The sequence below is a fragment of the Gavia stellata genome, chromosome 14 (assembly GCF_030936135.1).
Source record: "Gavia stellata isolate bGavSte3 chromosome 14, bGavSte3.hap2, whole genome shotgun sequence".
NCBI classification, from domain to species: Eukaryota; Metazoa; Chordata; class Aves; order Gaviiformes; family Gaviidae; genus Gavia; species Gavia stellata.
Genome location: NC_082607.1, coordinates 21241528 through 21260642, shown reverse-complemented (window position 1 = coordinate 21260642; position 19115 = coordinate 21241528). Strand labels below are relative to the sequence as shown.

At 37.8% G+C, this 19115-nt stretch overlaps 1 protein-coding gene across 1 annotated transcript in view; it reads right to left on the bottom strand.

Annotated features, from left to right (window-relative positions):
• ATRX (ATRX chromatin remodeler) overlaps positions 1-19115 on the bottom strand; it is a 73123-nt gene that overhangs the window by 10129 nt on the left and 43879 nt on the right. The window contains exons 20-28 of the mRNA XM_059824602.1: positions 18130-18247; positions 13888-14018; positions 13517-13605; positions 13175-13347; positions 10607-10760; positions 10210-10313; positions 7997-8105; positions 6747-6924; positions 5142-5336 (exon numbers count right to left, since the gene is read on the bottom strand). Coding sequence (XP_059680585.1) covers positions 5142-5336; positions 6747-6924; positions 7997-8105; positions 10210-10313; positions 10607-10760; positions 13175-13347; positions 13517-13605; positions 13888-14018; positions 18130-18247 — 1251 coding nt within the window. The remainder of the gene's footprint in view (positions 1-5141; positions 5337-6746; positions 6925-7996; positions 8106-10209; positions 10314-10606; positions 10761-13174; positions 13348-13516; positions 13606-13887; positions 14019-18129; positions 18248-19115) is intronic.

Genomic DNA, 19115 nt, shown 5'->3' with positions numbered 1-19115 from the left:
CAACATTCAACATCTCCCCCCCCTTAACAACACTTTCTAAGAAAACCGGTGTTTGACTGAAACTTGGGTTATTGCAAAACCAAAATTCTCAAGGTTATATTTTAAAAATCAAGTAGTATTTGTTTCTACACTCATGCAACGGCTTTACTTCTGACTTTTAAACCTGACTTTCAGAATGAATTCTCCTAACCCATTAAAAGCAAAAGAACTAAAACACATTTTTCTTTTCTTACATCAAAGCAGCTGAAAAGCGTGTTAAAACTACGAGTTAGAAGAAGAACCCTAACGCGCAGCTCTGAATCCCTCCTCCTCAACATACACGATTCCTGGCTGCATACCTAAAGCATCTTCCTACTGTGGGGTGTCACTGAAGTCAAGAAGTTCTCTGACTTAGCAGACATCCAGCAGAAAACCTATTATCCCTCCAGGTTTTTCAACATTCATGCTTAGACAGTTGGAGAAAAGATGGAAGGCATTTCACCTAATTCCTACTCAGAATTCCCTCTAAAAAGCATGCTTGGAAGGGGTCAATTCTAAAACGCGTATTTTCCAATATCTTTGTACCCATCTTTGGAGGAATCTGTTCTTTCAGAGCCTGGCTGTATCTCCACTTCACACTTTTAGTCTATTTACGTGTTTTTACTGTGCATTTCACACCAGTGCTAAGGATTAGAAAGGTAATCCCTTACCTTACTGTCTGCACAACAGTAAAATTACACAGTGATAAGATTGTTCAACAGACTATGCTTTGAAGATGTAAAAGAGGCTTGAAGACAAAGACAGACAATTAGACACAAACCTGTAAAAGGCAGAACTAAACCCTTCTTTTAGCCTAAATGCCTATTTTGCTTTGCTGGTAATTATAAAGGAACAGCTCAGTCTTTGTAAGCAAGGGGTAGACAGCTCAATGATGGAAGAGTAATACCGGTAAAGTTTTAGCGGCCTTTGTTTCCAGCTAAGGACTGCAGAGATCAGGTTGGGTGTGCTGAACTTACCGTGAACAAAGCATCAGAATATCATGCAACATGATCTTAAAGAAAATTTTTATCTCTGAATGCTGTGTAATTGATGGATGTTACAATAAAATGTTTTCATTAGCGTTATCGATAGTCTTTTTAATCAACTTTTTAGAAAAATGCTATGAGCGTGTTGTTCAATTCCTTTAACTGTTAAGAAGTTTTATAATTATAAAGCTAAATCATGCATCTCTGCTAAAATTACACTGAAATAAGGAATAGTTAACTTTCTGAATGAATAACCTTGCACAATTTAGAAAATAACATCCACTGCAATATTTCCTACAGCTGATACTTGGGTTTGATTATTTACGTAGGATTTTAGAGAATAGGATAGATGAAAAAAAGACAGAACAGGAAATAAAACATGAAAGTTAAATTTACGATATTATAAATAAGGCATGAGCCACAATTCAGTTAAACAGATCACAGGAATCAAGGAAGGAGTCACTGAAACTACTGGACTAGCTCAGTTTTGTGTGCAAAGCAAGAACCTAATTGCGGATAAAATGAAAATAAAATATCCTGATCAGCTGAGCTTCAGAGGAAAGACAAATGCAGCCAAAAATAATTTTAAAAAGTGGGATCATCAAAATAGTAAATGTAAGTACCCAATGAAACACAGTTCTCCAACACAAATTCCTTTGTGACAGTTCGCTACCCTGGCACGGAGCGCTGCTCATCCAGGCAAGGCAGGGCAATGCCAAATCAGCAGAGAAGTCACCCTAAATGTAACTGCTGGCTCGGCTTTTCTCCTTGGCTGAACCACCCAGGACTCGACCACCACAACCCGCCACTCAGGCACGTTCCACGGCCTTAGAGGACAGACTTCACTCCAACCCGCAGACTCCGGGCCCAAAGCGCAAAATCAAAGCAATACTTTACATGATGACAGCTACTGATTTTTATGAACACCCCTAGGAAACGCTTTCCCCACCCCTAACATTTTGAAGAGGTTTTCACCACAATTATACCAGCGACACATGAAAACACCGGCTACCACGCATGCCATCTGCCAACCAGATAAAAACGTGCGTTGGGTGTTACGTACTTCCTACGACACCGCACACCGGCGGCTCTCAACTCCCAACTTCCGCAGGAGCTGAGGGAACTCAGCATCCGGCACGATTCGTCCTCACTACCAAGACTAATTCAGGGGGATGAAGAAAGGGAAAGAGTATTTGGGGGTTAGTGGCTAGCTTCAGAATCACAGAATCATTACGGTTGGAAAAGACCTGTAAGATCACCAAGTCCAACCATCACCCCAACCCCACCATGCCCACTAAACCATGTCCCACAATGCCACGTCCACACGGTCCTTGAACACCTCCAGTGACGGTGACTCCACCACCTCCCTGGGCAGCCTCTGCCAGTGCTTCACCACTCTCTCAGTAAAGACTTTTTTCCTAATATCCAGCCTGAACCTCCCCTGGCGCAACTTGAGGCCATTTCCTCTCATTCTATCGCTAGTTACATGGGAGAAGAGACCAACACCCACCTCCCCACAACCCCCTTTCAGGCAGTTGTAGAGAGCGATGAGGTCTCCCCTCAGCCTCCTCTTCTCCAGACTGAACAACCCCAGCTCCCTCAGCCGCTCCTCATCAGACTGTGCTCCAGACCCCTCACCAGCTCCGTCATCCTTCTCTGGACACGCTCCAGCACCTCAGTGTCCTTCTTGTAGTGAGGGGCCCAGAACTGAACACAGCATTCGAGGTGCGGCCTCACCAGCGCCGAGTACAGAGGCACCATCACCTCCCTGTTTCTGATACAGGCCAGGATGCCGTTGGCCTTCTTGGCCACCTGAGGCCCTGCTTTCAACAAATAAATACAGAAATTGCTAAAATAAGATGAATCTACCTCATGATTTACAGCCTTTTCAACCAACAACTAAAAAAAGGGCGTAGACATTTGCACACAGTATGTACTAAGATGCACATCTTTAAAGGGACAAAATTCCATTCAACACCATTTGCTAAAACCCTGAAATAACCAAAGAGAACTCCACTACAGAGATTTGCTCTATTTACAGCTAGGGAATTGGTGAAAAGCTTGTATTCAACTTACATGAACCTTATACTGATGGCTGGAAGAGAATTAATATAGAACTTAATATTTAAAACTGAATGACAAAGCGAGTTTGGAGTTTATAAACTTTCTCTTTTATGTTATACTTCATCCATTCGTTGATTTATTATTGTAAAAGAAAACAAGTAACTTTCAAAACATAATTATTGCATTGGACTGATCAATGTTTTGAGTAAACATACTCAGTTGCTTCATAGGTTTTCAACCTACTTTTATTTTCTTAATAAAAAATAACAAGCAGCAGCAAATGGTGATGCATTAGCTATGAGTCTGTGGAAGCATAAATGTATATGGCATAAAGTAACAAAGAACATAAAAAAGATAAAATAAGTACTATTCATTACAGCCTAAAGGAAGATGTTTTAGGAGGTAAAAAAAAAATGAATTTGCCAAAACAAAAATGTACAGCATAGTAAAAAGGTAGAATAAAATTTTCAGTTATCTACAATTTACTGCTTACAGTGAGAAACACTGTAATAAAAAGAGCTTAGATACAGTCATTAAAGGTTGTTTTCAAGGGTTTTAAAATGCATGTGTAGCAGTGACTAACACTTATAGGGCTAACACTTCCTAAATCCCCCCGGCAGCTGCACCGACACTGTAGGTGGTCTAATAGGCTGTTTCAGAGAACGCCTTAACTATTAAGAATGCCAATGTGATGCCTGACCGCAGTTTATTATATTATAGTGGTCTATAGATAGCCTAGAATGGAAAACATAGCGTTTTTCCCTAGAAATTAATAGATTTACAAACTGGAAAACCTCCCTCCCCACACCCAGACACTGCATGATGACCTAAATGCATTAGTAACTTGGAAATTTAACCAGTTAACTAACTTTGGGCCACACATTTCTGTGTTACTGTTTACTAGCTATTCACCTGGTAAGAAGCAAAGATAACTGCACAACAGCTTAATGATTAATTAGTCTTTAGCAGACCACGTACAAAAAGAATATATATTAGACAAAGTACAAAACCTTAGCCTAACCTTAAATACAAACTGACTTGGAAAAAAAGAATAAAATAACTGAACCAGTTATCCTTTCCCCTGAAGTTAGCTCCCGCCTGACTGTAAAAGTTATAGTTTTTATTTTTAAATTCAGTTAGTACATTTTTCAGTTCCTTAAATATCACACAGGATAGTGAACCACTACTACACAGAGCAGTGACAATGGACCATAACTACACATGCCACGTCCATTACAAATAGATTTAGGCAGGTCTCTGAAAACAAACCACTGTGATCTGAAAAGTTCACTTAGCACCAAGCTGGAAAAAGGTCTGACATCACAACTGCATTATCTCAGAGTACAGAATATCAGCATTCTCACTAAGTTGTGTAAATGATTGTCTACAAAAATGTCACTAGTCTCTGCTAGTACTGGCAACACTGAAAATAGATTACAAAATCTTAGCTTGTCCCAATTTTCCTCACTTAAACAGTAAATAAGTGCTATTTTTTCCCTATCTCTACTGTATCTCTATTAATGGTCCCTACAAGAAGAGTTAAACAAGGAACTAAAAACCAAAAAGGCCTGGCAAAGGAGAGCATGGATTAATTTGACTCCTACGAAGTCTTACCTAGATAGATAAAAACCAGACCTTGAAGTACAGTATCACCTCACAGATTTGTTATCACAAATTGAGGTAGCGCTAGGTATCACCAGCACCCACTTAGATGTTCATTTGAATCTTGGCTTCCACAGTTTCCTGCAGTAAAACTTCTATTCACTGAAATTGTGTGAAAAAGTATTTTTGTTGGTTCTGATTTAAAATTTCTGCCTTTTAACTGAAAGTCTTTTTTCTTATACTGTCAATTACATTGAAGAGAAACTCATTATCTAGCTCATTATACCATCTGTTATATTAATTACATATTTTATTGTGTTACCTGCTATTCACCTCCCTTCGAAGTGAAAAATACTGCTCTAAAGTGAAAACACAGCACTCTTCTCCTTCGAAGATCAAATACCCCATGTCCTTAAACAGATGTAAGTTACTTTTATAGCATATAATTCCTAGCGACGTGCATCGACTTACTTTTGGCAACATTGGCGTATCTCTCTTCTTTTTCTTTTCTGAATTAGGATCATCCAGCAAATCTGGCTCAAAAGTGTACAGCTCTGTAAGTTCATTCATAGTAAAATGACGTTCAACTTGCTGTTGATCGACAACCCGGAAAGACAGCGACTGCTTTGTTACCTGACGATCATAGATCTTATCTTCCATTGTTCCCTAAAAAATGAGGACACTCACTTTCATATACAAATACTGGACTTTCTTGTCATATAGGAAAAATTAATAGATACAGAAGAGCTAGAATAACAACATAACAGTGCTCTGTTTTCCTCATTTATTTGACCCCGTATCTACAAAGTTACCTGAAAACACTGTGTTTGCTAAGAAAAAAAGAAAAAAAAAACCTCCTGGAAGCAAACACAAAGTAGCATGGGTTGCGTGCGTGACGGATGTCATCCAGCTATTGACTAGAGTAAGAAAAGTAGGTTTTGAGTAGTGTTTTGAGAAGATCCGTTTTTGCTTCAATTCCCCAAAGTAGGATTATGACAAAAAAATAGCCATTTCCACAGCATCTACCTTATTTTGCTGCTTTGAGCAGCCTGTAAAAGGAAAAGAGATACCGTATCACTGGGGTGGAGAGAAGAGGGGAAGGGAAGCAGTCAAGTCTAATTCATCACAGCTGTGTATGAAAAAATTAGATCCTTGATGAAAAAAGGAAAATGACTTCTTTTTTTTTTTTAAAAGATGATGACTATGAGAAGTATGAGAACAGCACAGCCTGTTCTGAACATCGTAATTTAAAAAAAGATATCAACAGTTCAAAAGTGCACATAGAAAACTACAAAAATAGACTGAAGCCTGAAGAAAAAACCCATGTCTGACAGTAACGAGTTACAAAAAGTAAGCTATTTAAGTTGGCAAGTAAATAGTGACTTGATCAAGAGGTAAGTACCATTACTGGGAAAAGGTCTTCAGTCTACTCTGTAACACCTGAAGAACTAGAAGATGAAGCAAGATACTTCTGAACAGAAATAATGGCATTATACTTAAAAAAAGCACAGATCAGTGACCATCAGAATACTACACCTCTTTAATATCTGTAGGGTGTGATACAACTTTTCAAATCATGACTGGATGCCTTTTTATTAGAAGCTCTTTAGCTCCCTGTGTTTTCATTGCAGTTGGACTGTCAGGGGCCCGGAGCCCAGGGGTCTGCAGAAGACAGCTACGCTGAGCAAGCCTATTGCCTAACAACCACCATCCTCTATGCAGTCTATTCAATTAAGACTTTTTAGAGGTGTGCAAATTAAAAAAGCTGAGAACACTATTCTGAGTCTGGATGTGTGAATCACTGCTAGAATTCCAGAATTTTGTGTTACACGAAGTGTCAGACGAGGTGGCATTAACAGGAAATAATTTCAGTTGTTATTTATTTTACCAGTCTTTCCTTCAGGAGCTTTTTCAGTGGCCAAATACTGCTGTCAGATTAGGGCTTGAAGATGACTGCGGCAGTGTAGACCAGTACAGACTTCAACACAAGTCCAAATAGTTCCAGTCTAAACAGTTACAGTTTACCAATTCGATCGCAGGACCAAAGTATCACAAAAATATCTGACAGAAACCTACCTGAGCCAAAAACCTGTACACAAACACAGGTTTGTTCTGCCCAAAGCGGTAAACCCTGAAAATACTCTGGATGTCATACGATGGGTTCCAAGAGGCATCAAAGATGATTACTCTATTAGCAGCCACGAGATTAATTCCGAGGGAACCTGCTTTAGTGGATATAATAAACAACCGGCCTCTGAAACAAAGAAAAGTTGCAAAATTTTAGTATTTTGGAAAACAAGTATTGTTGCTGTGTTACTATGGAGTTGTTCACACACTGAAATAACCCAAGAACTTCATTAAAATACTGTATTAAGCATGAAGCAGATGCAGATTTTACAAGGACAAGACTTTTAGCAAAACATACGCTCCCAGAAATACAGATCAGGGCCTTTTGCAAACCAGCTGTTAACAGAAACTGGTGGGGCAAGAAAAAATTTTTGGTTTTCCATTTTCAAACTCTAATAAAATTAGTTATGTCAAATTAAACCATAATTTTAAACAGGCGTATCCCATGCTATTGAAACTGTTTCCTGGCTGTTTCAGGATAACGCTAGAATGACACGGTCTCTTTGATGTATCTGCTTTTTTTGACCACCTCAGTCAGGTTCAACTTAAAATGAGCTCTTGACAGATAGCTAACAGAATAAACTATTTAAGAGTATTAACACTGCATTAATTTTCTTTGTTCCACTTAACCTGGTTTTTTAATTTTTCTGTACATTATAAATGACTGCAACATAACTACATACTTTTTTTAAACAAATCGAGGAAGGTGAAGCTCCTTAACTTCCTGAAACTTGTGCAAGTTTCTACCTATCCAAATCAGACTTGGAAGTCCCATTTTGTATGAACAGCGGATGGCTGGGAGACAATTCCGGAGACAGCTAAGAGAGCTATATGCGTCTGACTGGCTGAGTGACTGCTGTCTCCTGGCCAGACCCCACGCGGCTCTGACCTTCCTAGGTCCTTATATCCTTTTAAGTAATTGTAATAAAAAGAATGTCTCTGATCCAAATTGCTTACAATCTAAACAAGAATGAAAACAGCAAGGAACAAGTATTGATCAGTACAAATGGAAGGAATCTCAGGAAACCAGAAACCTATTGTTGTTGCACTTTTTTTGTGCAGGTTCTGCACCTGACAACACTGTGGTATTTATTTGCCTAGCTGTAAGAGGTCATTAAGCTAGTACAAGTAACAAAGAAATAGGGAACAAAAGAAAGAGAAGGGGGGAAATTAAGCATCTATATCAGAAGAGATCTCACCTCACATTAGTTTCATCATTAAATTCTTCAGCCCATTTCTTTCTTGACTGAGCTGTAGTTGAACCATCTAAGCGATAGTAATCAATGTTTCTGAACCATTTTCCTTCACCTATAAACATAATACATTATTAAAATGCTGGTTGCATAAGTAACCAGACTGATAACACTGGATATACACAACTCTCTAAACAGTAAAAGAAGAAACATGGAACATAAAATACACTATTCTCTGACATTTTAAAACAATGGGAGAAGACTATAGGTTATTCAAGATCGAGAACGTTTTTGGAGGATATAGGTGCTTGCCACAGGCAGGACTTGAAAATTATGTAGTGAAGCTTGCATAACAAAATATAAAATATGTAACATGACAGAAAATAATAGCAATTGCATTTGTGATGACAGTGATCATCCGCAAGCCTGCAATAAGCTCCTACAAACCCTAAACCGATTTTGCTAAAATAATTAAGAAATAGAATAAATGTTGTCAATACCATTTTACCTTGCAAAAAGTATCCAGCATCTATCACTATCCATTTCTTCTTAAGTTTTTGTTGTTTTTTACAAAAAAATCAACTGATATTAAATGAAACTCCTCAAAGCAGTTTTATAAGGATTGCAAATTAAAGATACAAATTTATAATCAAAGTATGTTCCAAGGTTAAATTTTAATTGAAGTATTTGAAAATATCTGAGCTTTTTTTGGGTACTTCCTCTTATTTTCCACTTTTTCTAGTTGTATATACACATTTGTAGAGATATGCCTTAACTTGGAGCCAAAGTTAATTTTAAAAAGTAACTACATCTAATCTTTAGGCATTATAGTACTAATTGTACTTTTCTAATTGATCCGTGTGGTTTCATGTTACACAATTAGTATAAAAGTCTCTCCCATACAAATAGCATTCATAAATAAATGCTCAAAAGGAGATTTCAAAAGTCAAGGTCTAATCATTTTGGAACTGAAATTCAGAAAAATCTTTTTGAGTTTAATTACCCTGTGAATTATGGCTCATTCTTGCCAGATAGGGAGGAAAAAAAAAAAATAATTACAGCTGATAGAAAATGTTTTCTCTCCTCAATTCACAAGTAACCTTTCATTTTCTTTGGCCATCAAGGTTTATGTACACAAAATGAACCTCACTGTGCCATCAATTATAAAGAAAATAGCATTTTTAGGTGACAGCACTGCTCAATAGAATCAATTATGGGAAAGAGACTGCTGAGTTATGTCAGGAAGGTCTCTATATGGTGAATCTTGCTAGGATACAAAGTCTAATGGCTTACCAAAAGAACCTCCACATATGAAAAAAATACCCACCCCTTAAAACATTATCTCAGACCAAAGGCACAAACTCCGTAAAGTACAGACAGTTCATAACATCTGAAGAAGACGACAAATGTTCAGAAGCTAAGGAAGCAACAGCCAGAAACAGTAACTCTGTGAGAGAGAGATGCTGGAGGTCTTCATCTAACTATGGTGTTGGTATCACTAAGCCACATTCCTCTTATGCAACTGTTCAACACGTTTACACTTAGAAATAAGATATTTGAAAGGAACGGCAGATTCAAAGGAACTCTTCAATCAACACGTACTAGCAATGAAACTTCACATAAAGATGAACTGCATCATCAGGAGCTCTGGGAGGTTCTCACAGAGTAAACAGAAGAAACATCCCATGCACAGGACACGTCTGGCTAGTGAGAAATTCCTCGCCATTTGAGCATCACTAGGATAGTAATTAATTCAGTACTTTGCTCCCTTATGAAATCCATAAAACAACCTACTGCAGTACATACAAAGCCTAAGCTCACATTTTGCATGTTCTACACACTGTTTTAAAGTAGTCTTAATTTTCTTTCATTATCTCTCCTCCCCAGTAGGAAGGATCAGAATTTGCGACGCATTGGGATATAACATCACTTTTGTCCAGAATGTAACAAAATGCCTTCTCTCCTTTCAGATGATGAACATTTAATCTGCTTAGGCTATATTAAGCACGGATGATAGAGAATGAAATCAGAAGCAAAAGTCCATAATGGGATAGCAGAGACCACCTGCAGAGGAGACCAATAATCCTGCCAACTTCAGGAACAGTACAGAGCATACAATACTGCTAATGAAAACAATTATTTCCAATGCATTCCCTTTGGACTGAATAGAGACTTGTAAAAGAGTTATTAGTTTTGCAATTGTTCAAGGTGACGCTCACCTTTATAAATAGGAGGCTTCTCTTTGTCGGTTTTCTCCCTGTTGGCCAGCTCCAGAAAATCTTCTATCAAATCCAGAGATATTAGGGACTGGCTAAACACTAGGCTGAAAACAGAAACATGGGAACACAAAATTCGCCTCTGAGGTTATTTTAATTATTGTATTGCTTTATTTTTCTTCCCTCCTCACTCTGCTACTACCTTTGAAACAAACAGCCTTTCTAGACACAGACTCTGGTGGAGTACGTGCACGTATGGGAAAACTCACTGACAAAAATGAATGTAGCAGGCACATTTGCTTCAGAAAACCGAGCTACAGCATTATGAAGACTGAATGAAGAACACTGTCAGACTAACGTATTTATAAGGTCATTAAAAATATTTCAAGAACTGACTTACACTTTGTCTCCAAGCTCCTCTGCCATTCGAAGAATTTCAAAGAGAAGCACCATTTTCCCAGAATGTTCCAACACTTCAGCATCTGCATCAGTGACAAAATCTTTGTACCAATCTGGCGCTGGGCTACCAGGATTGGAAGAGGATGTAGCTTTGCCTGTAAAAAACAAATTAAAAAAAAAAATGTAAAAGATAAAGGCATGGACTCCCTTTAAGTGCTTTGAAATGTCTGAACTACAGAATTGTTTCCTCATTACTAGGCTTGAATGGTATGAAAAGAGTTAAATAGGTGAAGAAAAAAATAGTGTTTGCACTATCAGCAATTATCAGATTAGCAGTTATCAATAGCAAAAGTCATCAATAAGAGTCACAAATCCCCTTTTTGTGTTGCAGGATATTTGGACAAGTAGTTCTACCATCTCCATCTTTTCCCCAAGAGTATTTATCAAGAGCTTTGTTTCCAACAAGTATGCATCTTTGAAAACTCATCCATAAATGTTACAGCCATCGAAAAGAAGCTTTCCATAAAGCAAATTATTTTGAATCTCAAACAAACATCTGAAATCGCTGGAAAAAGAGAGTGGTCTTTTGGGTTACCTAGTTCACTGATCAAGATGAACTCTCTGGAAGAAAGTTTCCAAATGGTACAATAATACAGGTGTTTAAGATGAAACCTGGAAAGCATCTCCTCCTACTTCTGTTAGGCTCAGATTTAGGATTTTTTTCCCTAAGCTAATTTAGAAGACAACATTAGCATATAGGAAAAAATATCCCTCCCCTGCCTTTTTATATTGATTCACAACAGAGGGAAAAAAAAACAAATTCCACCATCATATTCTGCCTTTCCGCAAAGTTCTTTAAGGAAGTTTCTTGTCTGCTCGTCTCCTAACACACTGTTACACTAATAAAACCTCTAAAATACATACATGGAACAATCCTACTTTTACCATGTTACTGTCTTATAACTTAATCTTGCTAATTGGACTTAACTGCTTAAAAATATAGACGTACTAGAACAAATTACAAAATTCAGTTTGTCATTGTAAAAATACAGCAAAATAACTATGCACCTAGCAAAACAAGTCTGTTGGGGTCTGTATCACCCACTCAGAAGTGTCAGATGCAGACCGTGCCGACCTTTAACCGTCTTACGTTTATTCTGAATTCATTATGTTTACTCTGAATTGAGCCAGGAGAAAGCATATATTCAGCATTATAATCAGAACCAGAAAGGCAGACAAGAACCATGAATTATCTTGACTTACATTACTTCTTTTATGATATTTCTACGATCTTCAATTTAATCTCCTTTGCATTAGTGATAAAAACTGATTAATTAGATTTATAACACTAACTTTTTTCACATAAAAACTTTGATCTAATGAAATATTTACTTACATAGTAAGAGAAGTGTTCTCTCTCATCAACAATTCAAAACATTTGTATTTTCAGACTATACACCGCAAAACCAATCGTGACACGCCAGTAAATTTCAGGTGCAAGCTAGATCTATCTTGACAGAACTCACAGTTGAGCCTTCCTTCATACAAGCTTTTAAAGAATGTATTTTCCAATACCAGAACAAAGAATGAACAAGTTAACCAAATCAGAGACCTAGATGTGCTGTGGGAAAATCCTATACACAGCGCTTATCTATTTCTATCTTCACCCCTAAACTTTGCAGAAGGGCCTCCAACAGCTGCAATGAGATAGAAAGTCTGCCCGCAAACCTCGTCTGGTGCAGCATCAGATGTTTGTTTAGAAATTCTGTACCTACATTAAACTGAACAAGGCTGCATGAGAGGGGTAAACATTTCAGTGACCCAGAGACAAAAACTCATCCTGCCTATAATGCAAATAATTACTTTAATATATTTAATCTGTATGCGTATGTATTTTACACACACACACTCTTTCCCTTACACGTTTATAATATGCTTGTCATTGGGATGGGGACCAAAAAAACCCATTCTCACCTTAACTGTCCCCAAACAATTATTTCTTTAGGGAAAGTGATTAGACACACAATAAATGATACAACCAGGAAACTAGCTCTATGATACCAGATACAAGACAAAAGCTAGATTATTAAAGGAAAATTAAAAAATTAAATGTACGGATATAAGTAGTTTGAACAACAATCTTTAAAATGGTCTCGTATTCCTGCTACTTTATATCAGCTTGCTCAACATCCATTTCAAATTCCAGGTGCAACAATGAATGACATGCATATTTCTTAATCTTTCCATTAATCTTTCACCAGTATGTTTAGAAAGAGATGAAAAGCAGCATAGTTCCTCTATTAACTTCGTATCGTTCTGCACTTAGGAATTAAAAACATTAACTATGCAGCTTTCCTGCCACAAGACCCCTGAGTTCTAAATTGATGCCCCTTGTTTTTCCAGGACGAGTATATTATTAGAAGTAGCAGAGGCTGTAAGCATAGAAGCAGTTCATGAAATTAAGGAATTTGCCATTTTGCAACAAAGCAGAATTCCTAACAGCCCTCTCGAATTGCCTTTTGCAAAAAGAAGCTGCCTTGTGTTTTATTTACTTGTACATTATACTCACCTTCATCTGATTTTGTAACAGATGGAGGGTTGTTTACAAGTTCTTCTGCGTTTCCTTCTCCACCTCCACGAGATCTTGAATTCCAGACTTTAATGACTTCAACATCATTATCACTGCCACTTCCGCTTGAGCTACACTCTTTCTTCACTTTTTTCCCCTTGGATTTTTTTTTCCTAGAAAGGTAACATTGGACACCCCATTATTTTTTAAAATTTCTACTGCTAGAGAACATATTCTAACAGACATATAAAATAAAAAATAGAAATTCACATTTATAGAAATCACTTAAGTTCCATCAGGGAAATAAATCCAACAAACAACAACAAATAAAAGCTCAATTACTTTGCATAATCATCAGAACTTAAGCTCATTGAAGTTTCATCGGAATCTGAAGCTATGAACTCATCCAGACTGTCTTCATCAAAATAGCCCTCAAAAGAGAAAAAACAGAGATTTTATTAAGTATGCTCATCCAGAAGCTTTTATTAAACCTTTAGCCATCTGCTTATTCTTCATTGAAACAATGATAAAAATGGTACAAAGGGTTGGCCTTGCACAATGTTTTAAGAATGACAACATACCCAGAAACAAAAATATGACAACATCAGCAGCAAAAGAAAGATTTCCATTAATTTGATGAAACTTTACCTAGCATTTGGCAAAGCTTATTTGGAAAGTTCTCAATAGAGAGTATTTTGATATATCTAATTTACCTTATTTTCTTTGCTAATATAGTCCAGCTGCAAACACCAAGGGTGAGTCCAGATTCTGCTCAACATCTGGAAATCCTGGAATAGTTTAGCTCCAGCTTTGCCTCTTCCACCTTCATTGCCACTACCTACACCTGACAATAAAGTTCAGGTTTTAGAATGAAACCTTGAAGTACGTTTGCCACATACTGTTCCCCCTTTGAACAATCCGTTAGTGCAGTACTGCGTGTTCTTTCCAGATGCACATCGTATTGTAATGTCTCTTGTAAAAGAGGTCAAATTACTGAGTCACAGGCATTTTTTTCCTAGTTAAAGTTGTCAAAATTAGATTTTCCCCTTTTTTCTTGATAATGAGAAACATGATTACATTTTTACATAAAAGCACATTTCTCCCCAGTATAGGAATGAATCCAAATCCTCTTAAAAGGACAGGCATGTCTATTTAGGTTTTGTATAAGCAGCCCAAGGTAGAAAACACAAAATAAAGTTTGCATTTAGGTGTCAATGAATTTGGCTTACTATTTTGAGCTACCTTTATTTAATGACTTGTAATGCTGCAGTATTCTGTTACAATAAAGAATCTAAAAAAAGCCCAGCCTGTTTTTTCATTGTCCAAGCACAAATTAGTGCAAAGTAGTACAATGTTCGGAGAGCTAAATTTCTTTTCTGTAGTCTCAGTTTCTCATTAAGCAGCACATTAACTTTAGGTTCTTGAAACAGATTGTTTTTTGTATTCATTTTATGCATAATTTAAGGCACGTATACCTGCAAGAAAATAGTATTTATTGCATCACAATCATCAAACGCCTACGGCAAAACAGGCGCAAAGCTTATTCAGTGAATTTGCTCAATGCACAAGACAATCCCAGTAGACATCTACGGAGTATAAATATTTTAACAAAGCAAGTTCTTGCTATGTTTTAATCATACAACACTTTTGAGTATCTTCCCATTTGTGCTCCCCTATGACCTTGGGAAATGGAACTGTAAGGGTGACAGAAATTCTTAGATTTTACTTCTCTAAACCTGAGCTAACATCACAGAGAAACTTGCTGTTAACAAGTTTCAAGTTAACAAGTCCTATAGGCTTTTTAATTTGTCATATTACAGAAGTGAAAGAAAACATGCATCAGTTTCATTAAATGAAGGGAAAACTTGGTAAAATTGCATCTAAAATGTGTATTTTAGTTTATGCCTGTTACAGTGCACAGAAAAATGTAATTTTAAAAATTTGCAGATGAGAAGCAGCAATTCCCCTTCTATATTTATCTTCAGTAGCAAGAATCCCTTTTTTATTTAATGAATTTTTAGGCCCCTCACTACAAGAAGGACACTGAGGTGCTGGAGCGTGTCCAGAGAAGGGCGACGGAGCTGGTGAGGGGTCTGGAGCACAGTCTGATGAGGAGCGGCTGAGGGAACTGGGGTTGTTCAGTCTGGAGAAGAGGAGGCTGAGGGGAGACCTCATCGCTCTCTACAACTGCCTGAAAGGCGGTTGTGGTGAGGTGGGTGTTGGTCTCTTCTCCCATGTAACTAGCAACAGGACAAGAGGAAATGGCCTCAAGTTGCGCCAGGGGAGGTTCAGGCTGGATATTAGGAAAAATGTCTTTGCTGAGAGAGTGGTGAAGCACTGGAAGAGGCTGCCCAGGGAGGTGGTGGAGTTACCATCACTGGAGGTATTTAAAAGACGTGTAGACATGGTGCTTAGGGACATGGTTTAGTGGTGGGCTTAGCAGGGTTAGGTTTACAGTTGGACTTGATGATCTTACAGGTCTTTTCCAACCTAAACGATTCTATGATACTATGGTTAGCTTGGACAGCTTCCTCCCCTCTAAAAGAGGCTCTTTGTCTTTCCTTTCTCTTGTTTCCCCTCTTCTTTCTTGTATTGTCACTGGCACTGACTGAGCTGACCAACTTGGCAGGACTCTAATCCAAGGTGATGACAGAGAAAGCAGATAATGCTTTCTACTAGTTGAGGGAGTTTAAGCAGCCCACAAAGGGCTGGTAAGTCATGAAACAGTACAACCCCTTCTGACAAATGCAAATGTAGCTAAACTCAAATAATTTTGTTAAGCCCTTAAAGTCTAGGCAGATTAATTGCACTAACTGTTAGGCAGTGCATTTTCTTACAGTTAGTTACACATACAACCTGTTAATAAATTAACGGCTCCAACAACATATCAAATTCGAAGCTCAGTGTAATAGGCTTTTCGCCAGAGCAAACCTTTCCCTTAACTTTAACAGACACTGGACTAGGGACTACTTCATCTTACCTGCTGCCTGCTTTATTAAAAAAGGAAGCATTGAAAGCCATTGCATGTAAGGACTTCCGTAAAGAGTAAGAGAAAAACAGTTGTAAACACACAGCACTAGCTCTTATGCTAATCAATGATCTGTGAAAAGATTTACATGGCCATCTAAAAGCATGGCAGAGCAGCAAAGCCAGCGTTGGGAGAGTCTGAAATTACAAAACCAGACCCACTTTGTACTGGAAATAGGCCAAAGATAACCTACCCAACTACCATAACTGTTGTGATTAAAAAGTTCCTATGAAGAGCTACAAAGGTTTAACCTAAATCATTTAGATGCATGCCTGTAAAGTAAACAGCTAATGCTTATCATTTTTAAGCTACTAGATTTTGGAAGGCATTTAGCATGATGGAGAAATAAACAGAACACAAATAACCTGCTTTTCAGAACATTTATATGAAGAAAAGCCAACACAGAACAGACTGCAGTACAGAACGAATTAGGAATCAGCACTACACGTAAAGGTTTGGGCTTGTTTATATACTGTTTTGAAGTACTATTAATGTAAAAAGGAGGGGAGGGTGTTTGTTTTGGTTTTGGTTATTTTATGTTTTTTTAAATAAAACACAAAGTATTTACTCCTTTAGAGTAGAAGGGCAAATAGAGCCAATAGACAACAGAACTGCGGAAATGAAGTCTAGCTGGCAGTTTATCTAGGATTATCTATCTTTATCACAAAGTTCACTATCCAGAATCTAAAGTCATTAAGACAACACAGTGAATTTTATACTGCTATAAATCATAGCTTCATTTGAGATACAATTAATCTTTCTTGTAATTAAACTTAGGAGAGTAACCAGAATAGAAAAATACAGTTTAAAAAAAAGAAAAAAAAAGATCCATCAGCAACAGACAGGCATTTTAAGACAGGTGCCTTAGCAAGTGCAATAAAAATACAATAAACTGGCACAACAGACTACGTGGGACATTTTGTAATCACTGCAAAAAGCAAATACACGCTTCAAGCTTTAGACAAAATCCTATCAGCAGTGACTTAAACATTCTTGACTATGGAATTCAACCTCTGATCCTTAGGTCAATTATTATAAACGGTATTTAAAAACCAGAATTGCTCCAGAACCCAAAAACTGCTGCTGAGGAATCTGGCTGCATGAAGCACAGCAGTACAGAAAACCTCACTAAGAGTTCCTTGAGATTACCATTCTCATAGTCTACATGGCATGTATGTGTATAACATTTAGAAGTGTTGATATTCCAATACCTTGATATACTAAAATTAGAAGCTGCAGTGGCTTAACTCTAATAGAAGTGAACAGCACACCAGTCCACAGTAACATATTTTGGGTGGCTTGGGGTTTTTTTGCCCTTACACACCTTTTCAATAAAAAAAATGACATTTTATTGGGAAGATGCAAGTCCTCAACACAGAGCAGCCAAGACCCCACTGAAAGCTGATGAAAAGCATGGTTGTTGTGAAAACCAGACTTGTGGGTTTCGAGAACAAAAGAAGAGATAGTTCCACAAAAGAGCCAGTATTTGACAAATAACAGCTTCAGCGAGCATAATGACAAAAGGAAACTGCAAGGCTTGGCAGAACGCTTACACCAGTACGTCTCATTTTGTGTTCTCTCCCTCTGGTCTTACAGTCAATATCTTGTTTCTTGGGAGAGTAAGACATTAAATCAATTCCATTTTGTTTAGAAAAGGAAGAAAAGAGAGATTAACCAAAACCTGAAGGTGGACTACTGTTATGAGATGCAAATATTATTATTCCTCAAAAAAATATTTTTATGTGCAACCAAACGTTTTGCTGTAATCCAAGTTTCAGAGCTAAGGTAAATCTTACAGGAAGCAGAAAAATACATCTGTAGAGCCAATAATAAATATTAAAAAACCCCAACCTACCAACTATATGGCAAAAAGCCCTTTATTAAATGACCATCAATCTTGTTACCTGAGAGAACTGTAGGCACATACCTGTCAAATGATCCAAGTAGTATTGATAGAGTTTGCACTGAATAGGTGTCATTCGAACTTCTAGAACATACTCGTATTTTGGTGGGAGGAACTTTGTTAATGCTGTGTAATCTTTCCTCTGTAAATTTACAAACAGTACTTTAGTCATATGAACATGAAAACAGCTCCTGAGAGCTTAAGAACTTCTGGCATCTTGAACGACAAAGCACCATGCATAAGTTACAATGATTCAGATGCTTTCCAACCACAAAGGGAAAAAAATAGCCCACTAAATACAATCTAATTACAGGCACTGTCTGCAGCAGCCCATCTTACCTAGTAAATGCGGTTGTCTAATCAAACATATATGACCTGTTAACCCCATGTCGCAGTTCCAAGTCCTTGCAAAGTTGACTGCAACTTCAGTAGCTGCTCTGGTAACTACTTTTGTGGGGTGTTTTTAAATACTAAACCCTTTTTTTTGTGAAAGCGTGGGTAAGTCAAGCAGCTAATACCAATGTTCGTATCACAGATGAACTCACGCTCAGGTTAACTGTTTTCTGTTTTCGAGTACATAGTTTCTCAATACTTGCTTGGGGCAATGCAGAATTTACTTCTGTTTTTTTTTGACTCTTACGCTACTCTACTCCTCCCCACCTACCCCTTCATACAAATGGTGAATGGTGTACTGATCCTGACCAAGAGACCGCTGCAGGTTTAGGAGTTAAGTGACCTTTATCAGAGCTAACCTGCCCACGCTGTGCTGCACAGACTCCTTGGCTGCAGGATAACCTCAGCCAGCTCACTGCAAGAGAGGAGCCTGCAGGCAGCTCCCACTTCATACCTGCGATTATGCCACCTGCATGGCCTTGCTGTTATCTGGAAGTGCAGCAAGAAGCTCTCATGAGAACAGAGTTGTTTTCTTCTAAGGAAATTATATAGTAGCTCAAGTGACAAAAAGGGAGAGCTGCTCTCCACGGACAGGATCTGCTCAGCACAGCGCCCTG